The sequence below is a fragment of the Alligator mississippiensis genome, chromosome 3, assembly GCF_030867095.1.
Source record: "Alligator mississippiensis isolate rAllMis1 chromosome 3, rAllMis1, whole genome shotgun sequence".
Taxonomy (NCBI): domain Eukaryota; kingdom Metazoa; phylum Chordata; order Crocodylia; family Alligatoridae; genus Alligator; species Alligator mississippiensis.
The window spans coordinates 206,704,579-206,715,221 of record NC_081826.1 but is presented as its reverse complement, the minus strand read 5'-3'; the positions used below and the strand labels follow the sequence as shown (position 1 = coordinate 206,715,221).

The 10,643-nt window shown below is 41.3% G+C and overlaps 1 protein-coding gene across 2 annotated transcripts in view; it reads left to right on the top strand.

Moving 5' to 3' along the window:
• Window positions 1–3,590: 3,590 nt before the first annotated feature.
• The window catches only part of CDC14B (cell division cycle 14B), a 70,926-nt gene continuing 63,873 nt past the window's right edge, over window positions 3,591–10,643 (top strand). Inside the window, exon 1 of one of the 2 annotated variants that reach the window (XM_059724857.1) lies at window positions 3,591–3,887. In XM_059724857.1, coding sequence (XP_059580840.1) covers window positions 3,746–3,887 — 142 coding nt within the window. In that variant the 5' untranslated portion in view covers window positions 3,591–3,745. The remainder of the gene's footprint in view (window positions 3,888–10,643) is intronic. The other variant, XM_019478022.2, reaches the window with a different exon arrangement.

Genomic DNA, 10,643 nt, shown 5'->3' with positions numbered 1-10,643 from the left:
GTTTTAGTCTCATTTCATTTTTGGATTCTTAAAGCTGCATGTTTAAGTTTTCAAACACTGTAAGGGAGTGGCATGTTCTGTCTGAGCAATTCCCAAGCATAGCTGCACCACATGCACACTCCAGATCTGGAAATATACTGGTGAAGACACTCTGGATCTGCAGCCACTGCTCTAGCATCAGTCAATCTCAGTATGTCCACATGGTAAGGTAATGCCATGCTTGCTGTGTGTGCTAGCTCCAGAACTGAAGCAAAATAGCAGCAGTAGTGCAAAACTGCATGCTGACCAATAAGTTCTGCTTCTCAAGGCTCTTCATGTTCATTCAGTCCTTGGCTTCCCTACTACCAACAAGCCAGTGCCCATTACAGCAGTGGCTTATTACACAGGCATCTGTTTACCAGGAATTGAAATATCACAACTCATTGCTTTCAATAAAAAGAACAAGCTACCATCAAATAAATGTTATTCACTACTGAAATGGGCCGGAACCCTCCCTTGATCTAGAGGTGACTGGCTTAAGAGCCCATTATTAATGTCTTGAGAAATCTCATTGACTATGAACAAACCGCTTTTTTATTAACTTCTGTACAGCGTCATTAATTTAATTTCTGGATTTCTCTAAGAAATCAATTATGATTAGCAATGTCTGTTTGACCCTCAGAGGAAGAAACCATAGATTTAAAAGCAGAGTTGAAGTTCAATGTAATAATCATTACAGTAACAAATGCATTAGGGGTTAGCTATAACTTCTAATTTTGTGCCTCCAGTCAGTTGCAGCGTTTGCAAATCTAACTACATGATGTGTGGAGGAAGACAGGTTAATAGCCTAAATTCTGTCATTTGTGCATTCTTTAACACAAAGGTGAGAAAGAAGCTGGATAAAAACTCAATTTGAATGAGGTTGTCACCTCCCTGATTTTCAAAAGGTGTACTGTATTTGATCTCATAGTTTCCATCCCATTTCCCCTAATTATACATTTCCTCATTAGAAGTCCCATCCAAATTCTCCCAATGATATGAGTGCTGCCCAGACTCTCCCCACAGCTAGTTTGCCTCTCCTGTGCTTACAAGTCTTTTGATTGGCCTTCCATTTACTTTGAAGGACAAAGAAAAAATATAATAGAAGGGTATGGAAGGAAAGGGTTTTGAAGTAGGGAGAAATTATTAAGGAAACTGAGAAACTGGAACTGATATAAGAAGAAAAGAGCTGCCAGATTCGAAAAAAGATACCAACAATACAAAACCATCTCCGCACCAACAGGAGAAGGAAGTCAACAGCAACAGGGTACAGTTCAGTGCCAAGAAGTGATGGTGTGGAAGAAGCAATGGTAGTCCCAACAGTGTTTGGTAAGAAATGCAGCAACCTTACTTCTGAAACACATAATTCTTGCTTTTACATCAGCCAAGTATGTTATTACAGAGTGATACAAAATGCTTCCACACCTTCCCAGCCTGGAGAAACCAAAGCCAGGTCTCTGATATGCAAAGCGGATATAGCATGTAGCTCTGTGGAAAGGAAAATAGTTCTAATATTTCACATTTAAAAATTCCAAAATAAAACTAGAATTCTAAAGTAATACAGCAACATTCCAGAAACAATGGAAATTCTAATATAGTATAGAAACAAAACCAACCAAATAAAAAGAAGAAATGGAGGGAAGGGGTACGGGGGGGAGAGAAAGAGACCCAATAAGAGAAGGACAGTCTTTAATGAAGGTATCAATCCTGTCATTTTATATGTAGGTCAACTACACCATCCACAGGCAATCTCACTGACTTATTTGGAACTCTGTGCGGCACAGCAATCTACCTATGCATAATGAACTGCTAGACTGGGTCCATGTTACCACTAATGAGAAACATTTCACGTGGTGTCATTATAATCATATGTCTCTTATACAATTTATTTTAACTTTTATTTTTAAAAAATATTTATCTAAAAATGATTGTAGTCAACAGCGAAAAAAGCAGCAGGGGATAATCATTGATCTCATACCCAGCAGATGGCAGAACACTCTCAATAAGAGTGTTTATTAACTTCTGCCATGGTCCATGGATATTTCTGGAGATTCTGAGAGGAAAAAAAAAATTGTTTTTTTCAAAAGCTAACTTTTAATTACCTAACTCTGCTTTGGACTTATTTAACTACCAGTTTAAAATGAGCACCTCAATGTGTAATGCCTAAAAATAACAACTTTAAACTATTTTTAATTGAATTGCTTGCTTATAACATACAGCAGCAAACGCACACAATCATTACTACAAAAATGCATCTAAAATATTCTGCTCCAATGAAGAAAACTTTATATAGGAATAGGTATTTCAGACCTTTCCATGAGACCTACGTTGTCGCTGGATAGATTATGTTCCAGTTGTCTTGCACTGTACACCCCAGTAGTGGTTATATTGCAGTGATGTTTCATGTGTAGTCTGATTTTATTTGTAACCCTTTGCTATACATTTGGATACTTTAAGAAGAGAGGATAAATGCATTTTTTGTGAGAGTGAGCAAGTAGATAGGTCTACTTTATTAACTGATTACTTTTATTTATTGTGTTTGTTTCTAATGTGGTCTCATCGGAGAGCGTGAGTCACAAAGCAGACCGCTGTTGGGCCAGGGAAGAAACACCTAACAAGTTGGCCCTTGTCCTTTCAAACTTGTGTCTTGTGTCTGTCAGGTCTGTAACAGACCTAGGTGTCTTGAGTCTCTGAGGTCTGTAACGCATTTGGAAATGAATGGGAACGTGTGTGGAAGAACACAGAGATACTATATTGATTTGTATATTGGGCATCTGTGAAATGTATGTCAAGTTATATTTATGTAAGGAAATAGAATATATCAGGTGTTTGCAGGGTTGTACTGGCACTGGGAGAGCAGGAATAGATGCCGAGCAGGGTTTTTGGTTGTAGCCGTGTCAATCTAAGGACATAGGCAGGCAAGGTTCTTTGAATAGATGTGATGTCTTTTATTAGACCAACCAAGTAAACTCAGCTGGGCTAATAAAAGACATCACATCTACTCAAAAAACCTTGCCTGCCTAAATGTGCGAGTTACGTTTATGATAGTGAAGGGAAACAGTGTGTACTAGCAGGCTTTGAATAGGACTCGGAGCCTGTAGGCAGTACTAGCTCGGCAACAGCACACAATAACAAGGGGTGGGTGTATATGGGGGCAGATAAGTGCTCGATAGGTTCCTTGTGTTAGGGGCCACGCAAGGAGATACAGGAAGGGGCAGGGATCCTATGCGTACAGGGTCGTTGTGTGGGCTTACGTGCTAGGGGTCGGGGGCCAACCATGTCAGAGAGAGGATCCAGCGGGGAGCCACCCCGCTCCCCTTCTGCTCCTGCCTCCTGGGCTGCCCCTGCCACTTGTGGCACTCCTTCGCGGGGTAGAGCCCCTCCGCTAGGGGTCACGGGGAAGAACGGGGTTTCCAAGGGCCCCCCTCCGCCCAACACACCTGTTCTGTTCCCCACTATGACATCACTTTACCCACTGCGCCCTGTTAGTGGCGTCACACCGCCCCGGCCCAATCAGAGGCAGCGGAGGGGGCAGTGGGTGTCCCAAACGCCGGAGCTGGCCGGGGGGCGGACGAGGGGACTGGACGGGACGGGAGCGGACGGGGTGGGAGCACAGCCGCCGCCTCCGCCGCCCCGGGCTGGGACCCCCCCCCGCCGGCCCAGTCGGGCCCCGCTGGGGGGATGAGTCCGGCCGCCTCGCACCCACCGTAGCGGTGCCGCCTCCGCCATGAAGCGGAAGAGCTGGGCCGGGAGCCGGAGATACTCGGCCCCGGCGCCGCCGGTCGTGAAGAAAACTCGGAGCGCGGCGGAGGAGCGGGAGCAGGGCGAGCCGCCCCCCACCGGCCCCGAGACCCGCCTGCGCCTCACAGGTGAGGGGCGGGGAAGGGGATCGCGGCCGTGCCCCTGCCCTGCCCTGCCCTGCCCTTGGCCGGGGTCGCCTCCTCCCGCTGCGCCTTCGCTGGGCGCTGCCCTGGGCCCGATCCCGGGAGCTCCCTCCTCCTCCCGCCCAGCCAGCGAACTTCGGCGCCTCCGCGCTCTGCTGTGTCTTCTCTGCAGACCTCAGTGCTGGTCGCATCGGCTCAGCCTGTCCCCTTCAGGTCTCCCTGTATGATCCAAAAATGCCCCTCCCTGTTGTAGCATCCTTGTCCGTGTCCCTTTGAAACCCCCGCCAAGAAACCCCCCAGCTGCTACTTTGCAGAACTCCGTGGAGAAGCAGCCCGCAGCTGAGCACAGCCTTTTTACACAAGCAGGATACAGGCTGCCTTGGTCTGGGTCCCCCTGCTTTACCTGTGGCAGGGTAAGGTGTTATATCTTGTGTTAGGTCCGAGTTGACTCCAGTTTTAGGAAGAGTTTTTAGATCGGGGTAGGCAGCCCCCAGAGCGTGGCACAAGAAGGCATTTTACTTGGCATGTGTGCTTCGGGACAGACAGTGGGGAAGAAAGGAGCCCGGGCTGTGCTGCCACAAGGATCAGGCCCCTTGCGCCTCCCTTGCTATCCGCTCCTGGCACACGAACATCTTGCAAATCGAGGTTGCAGGCATTTTTGGCACTCTGCCCAAAAATGTCTCCAACCTCCCTTTTAGATGATGGATTGTAGGGTGGGGTATTTGATGGGTCAAATAACAGTCAAAAATTTTTTAAAAAATAGCCACTATAGATAATAAAGAGAAAAAGCAAAAAAAATGTCCATTATGTGTCGAGAATAAAAAAAAAAGTATCTGTCAAGAAAGCTGATATATATATATTTGCTCCCCATAAAACTGTTATAAACTTTGACCTGTCAAAAAATATGCAGTCAATTGACCAGTCAGTTGACAGTGGTTAACCGGCTTGCCAACCCTAGTGGCTTGTATAGGATGGTTTGAATGGAGATGATCCTGCCTCAGGCAGGGTTTGATCTAGGCATGTCTACACATTCAATTAATGCACTTTAGTTAATGCACATTAAATCTAGTATCTCCACTGTGAGGTACTAGAAAAATGTGTTAGCCCGTTTTAATGCACGTTAGCTAAAGAGCACGGTTTTTTTGTGACACTTTAATGCACATTAAAATAGGCAAATACACGTTAAAGTGCACATGTAGACATGCCCAACGTCTGAAGGTCCCTTCCAGCCTGACTTCTCTATGAAGTCTGGTTAAAAACCTCCTTATTTGCTGTAAAGAAATGGCGATGTTTTCAGACGTGCCGGGTTTAGGAGGGGATGGTAGCCTGCCCACAATCTCATGCTTTCCCTTGCATCCAGTGAAATATACCCTGGGTGCACCTTGGAGCTGCTGGCAATTGTATCCATCTACAAACCTTTCTAAAGGCAGCTCCGCACAAGCCGATTCCTTGAGATGCGCAGAGCCCCAGTGAGTTCAGCTGTGCTCTGTGTGGGCATAGGAGTCTGTTTCCCTAGAGCATTTTGCAGGATTGGGGCCTAAATCATTCTGGCTTTTGAGTTTTGTGTCCCCACTGTGAGATGCTTGAATTCTTTTCCCCCTCTGCTTGTGTGAGAAAGTGATGTGGGACATTCTGTGTACAAGGGAAAATTCAGATTACACCCAGTAAACAGGCCGTGCTAATCCTTTTGAGCCTGGTAGGTGGCACGTGTAACTTTAGTGGATTAAGGTATTTTGGATTAACAGTACTGGATTGACAGAAAATCCGACTTGATGTATTTTGTATTTTTCTTTCCCTGATTGGTTGATTTAATTTTATTTTTTTTAAACTAGAAATGGCGTGTTTTGAAGTTTTAAAATAATTTTATCATGATAGAGTGACAATATTTTGGGGGCGGATAGAGAGGTGTGACAATTATAAACTTCACATTATGCTAACCTCATATTTAAAAAATAAAAAAAAGGTGGCGTTCTAAAGGTATGTAATCCAGAGTAGTCTAGTCTAAAATAATAAATTATGTTAGGGCTTGTCTACGGAAGAAATTTACTGGGAGAACCATACTGATGTAATGCCTAGTGTGGATACTTGTATTCCAGATGATCTGTATAGCTACACAGGGTTTTTATACTGGTATCATTTTGATGATACATTCTCCAGGAAATCAACCCTTAGTTTTACATAATCTGATAAAATCAGGTATTTGTTCTTGGGTAAAAGGGTGTCATGAAGGCCTATGCTGATTGGATGTTTAGTAAATAGGCTCCTATAGCCTCTGTAGAAGATGGGAAGAGGTGAGAAAGCCATGTTTCCTAACTCTTACAGTTGTCCAAATCGGACTGTAACTTGGCTCTCCACTTTTTCTTGTGCTACTTAAAACTTTTTAATATATTATGAATTATGATCTATTTCTAGTAAACGCTCACTTGCTCAGATGACTAAAACCGCTATGACAAAATTAGGTGCCTGTCATTTGGGCTCTGGGATGTTGCCATGGCTTCAATAAAATGTTCACCAGTTAATAACCTAATTGGTTTGATTTGGGAGAGTCCTAGGATTAGAATTAATTCATTTCGTTTTTATTTATTCCCTCTTGCGTGTACATTCTTGTTCACAGCTACTGAGCACAAGCTTTTAACTCCCTCACTGTAATGGAACCTTTATTTCACCTATTTGTAAATGTATTTAAATTTTAGTCCAGAAACCATGAACTAAATGCAGATAAACTGTAAAAAGAAATGTTCACACTTGCATTTAATTCTAAAACTTTATCTGAAGTCTTGAAATGACATTCCTGCCATTTCATACTGCAGCACATTGCACAATTATTCTTTCTTTTCACTAAAGATAAGCCGTAAAGCCTCACTCCTCAAAACAGATGTATGCTTTAGTAAATGGGACTGTGCTAGCACATCTGTTTACCAAATCAGTGTCAAAATCATCATGAACACTGTACCCCTCATTTTTCACGTTTTTTTTTCTCTTAAGGCAGTGAGCCGGAATATCTTTAAAGCTTTTTAATTCATGGGTAGAACAAATCATGGTGGTCAGATGTCACATGCATGGATTACAAATTCTGTTATGCGTGACACCTTGTGGATTTAACACAACAGGCAACCCTGCTTAATGCTATTCCACTTAGCGCTATTTCTCTATAACGCTTACTTGAAATTGATACCTGATTTCACTTAGTGCGCAGGGAGTTTTGTTATATCACTCGCAGTTGCCATCTTGATTCATTAAAAACAATTGCAGTTGCCATCTTGGGTTGTCAAATACTTTCGGTTTTGCTTAATGCTCATTTTTTTTAAGGAAGCAATTAGAAGCGCTAAGCGCGGGTTGCCTGTATAAGCTATATAAACTGTAATGCTACAGTTACTACTGTATTTCCTAACAATTAATAACTGCTGTATATCAGAATCCCCTTCAGTAATGACCTTTTAAAAATACTTATTTCTTGTATTTTTCCCTAAATATTTTTTGGTGCAGTCCTATGTTTTCTGAGATATTTTACTCTGAAGACTTCCTAATGCAAGAAAAGGCACTATAAACCACTACAGGTTTTCCCATACGCTGGTAATAGGCATACTATACAGGTGTGGAAAAACAGTGGTGTAAGGAGACCGCAAAACAGTTTTTTTCCCTATTGCCCCTCTTGTTTTTTGCATCGTTGTAACCAGTTGCTATGGTCATTGACCCCTCAATTTAATAAACTGGTGGTAGGTAATAAGAGCTGAAGCTTGTTGCATTGGCCACCCATAATGTCTTGGGCCAGGTCTAAAAATGATTTGGGTGCCTAAAGTGGGATTCAGACACTTAAGTCTAAAAGTGAAAGCTGCTCAGGTGCTGCCTAACCATGGTCGGATACTTAAACTCCATAGTGCACTTCTATCTGAAGGTTCCCAGGCACCTTAATAAGTTCTGCTGCTTTTCATGCCCAAAGACAATTTTGTGCCTAAACTTGTTGGGATACATACACTAGATGTAAGTCTTTCTAAGTCTACCTGTGGGCTTGATTTGATAGGCATTCTCAGGGTATGTGTAATACTTGCATACAGGATTGGGTTTCAGGAAAAAAAAACACCAACAAACCAAAACCTGGAGACTCCTGCTTTCTTTTAAAAGATGGGTGGAAGCAGCAGTATGCACTTAAAACATTGAAAATGGTTCAGGCTGCTCCTGCCACCTGAGGGGTGTCCTACCCAGCACTCTGAGGAGTACCTTAACCACTAGATTAGGCAATTTTCCATGGGCACATTCTTCATCCTTTTGTCAACCTGTTCTACTGTAGAGAAAAACATTGAAAAGATTCATTGGGCCTCAGAGGAAAAACATCCATGATCTAAAGCAGGGTTGGCAGCCTGTGGTGGCCTGCAGATCCTTCCTGCAGAGCAGGAGCTTTGGGGTGCTTGGCAGCAGAGGGCTTCAACTGTACTGCACTGCAGCTCGGTGTCAGGGAAAAGCAGCAGCAACTGCCAGGTTCTGTCACAAGCCTGCTTTGGACCTGAGCTGGGCCATTCTGGCATGCTGGCAGAAAATACTAATGGTTACTTGAGTGTATTTGTCTGGGAGGAGTGAGACTTCAATTCTGGTCCCTCTTTTCAGGAGTGTTTCTGTATTTTGCATTTCACAGTAATTGCTAAAAAACTGTAGTAATTCAGGATTTGGAATTCCATTTTAGGGGCCTGGAGCCCCCAAATTAGGGGTTGCAGTACTCAGCATTGCAACACTCAAGTATTTATTTATTTATTTATAAATAAATTTATGGATCTAGTCTGTAGTCTGGCAGTACTGTGTTGGCATTATATGTGTTGGCACTTTACTTTTTTCCTTAGTGTCTCATTGTTGGAAGGATCCCACAGTTTCCTGCATCTTGGTTACGTTCAGATATACTGCGTAAGATGGGCTGCTTTATTTTGCATCTATCCCAAATGCAGTGTTTATCTTATGAGGCTCTTTCATTGACGAAAAATATTTTTGAGTAGGCTCTCTCCTAGTTGAATAAAGCTTAATTTTTTAAATCTTCAAATGATTGCACTTCGTATCTAATACTGGAAGAGACTGTTTTCACTATGTGACTAACTTACATTATGAATTAAATCTTTTTCTTGTTTCTTTTTTTTCAGTCAAGGCTAAAATGACAATTATGAAAACTTTGCTATTAAGAGTAGTTAGGGAATTGATTGTTTTAAAGAAAATAATTCTTTAAACATTTACATTAAGTTGGATTTCTAATATTTCTATTTTTCTTTCATGGATAATGCTTGGCTGAATCTGAATTTAATTTGCTAAGGTTGAATTCATTTTTGCTCTTTATTAGATGCATATACTTGTTCTATTGAAGCAGTACACTTTTATATAAGCTGAAAAATAAAGATTTCATTTGAGAAACTAAGAAGTTTTATGATTTCCTTTCCTTGAATATTTGTTAATTTGTTATGTAATTTAACATGAGAAATAAGATTTCTAAAGTATGTTGTAGAAAAAAGTACTAGCTCCTTTTAATTCTAGAAATTTTTTTCAACATGGATATTTTGGCAGTAATTGCATTTCTTTCAGTTTTAATACTCTGGAGTCTTTATTTAGGTTTGTGCTGAAAGGGAATATACTTTGTCTTGGAAATTAATTGTTACACAAAAATACTACAGGTTTTGCAATATGCATGTGCATGCTCTTATGACTCTTTTCACCTAAGATATCACCTAGAATTTTTGTCATATATGGGGGTTTAATATTTTCATTCTTGCTGTTCACTGAAACAATTTAACTCACTAGTCTTTCTTTGGAACTGTTGTTTTGCTACTCCTAAAGCTTGTGTGTTATAGAGAATGCAATTTTCCATGATTTTCTGGAACAATTAGAACATTTCTATTGGGTTTTAGTGTCTTTCATAATTATACTGATTGTAAACTCTTGTTGAGTCTTCACTGTAAAATTTTCTCATTAAAGAAGCTGTATTTAATTTTTTATCTGACAACATTTTCATGTCACTCTGAAAATTATCTTTTGTTTGAAAAAGTGGTTAAGACTTCTGTAATACAGTGCTGAAGGTGTGGCAACTTGTGTAATATAAACCTGTACTGGAAGAACAGTAAAGGATAAGGGCTATAAGTAGAAAAACATAATTGATCAAGTGTATAATCTTGGAAACATTTTTAATTCTCTTTTATTTTCAAACACCTTCTTAAGGTTTTAAAATATATTTATTTTTGAATCTGAATCATTATACTTTTGTTCAGAAGCCATGTTGATACCAGGTTTTTGTCACAATTACCTGTTTTATTATTTTTGCTCTGATCTTTGCTGTAATGAGAATAAGGTATGCAAGATGATGATGGATAGAGGATGCTTATATTCTTCATAGTTATTTCCATGGTGCTACCCATCTGTAGAAACAAGAAATGCTTCCTTCTCTGACTGTTTCTACCCTACAATAAGGTGTGTTAATTGCAGCATATGTAGACATACCTGAGCTATGTATGGTACCAGTGAGATCAGGTCCTATGAAACCTTGGTCTCAGAAGCTTCAGCATGGCAAAGCTGGGGCTCAAGACTTCAGGGCTCTGAGAACTTATTCAAAAGAGAGTAAGTCCCTGCTGTTACATTTTGCAGTTGGTACCTGGCTTGCTAGATGAAAGCTAGCTCATGTATGTGCAAGATGCGGTAATCACACCTCTGATTGTGAAGTAAACAGTACAGCCTGGGAGACAAGTGGCTGTACTTTTTTTCCAGCTGTCTGACATA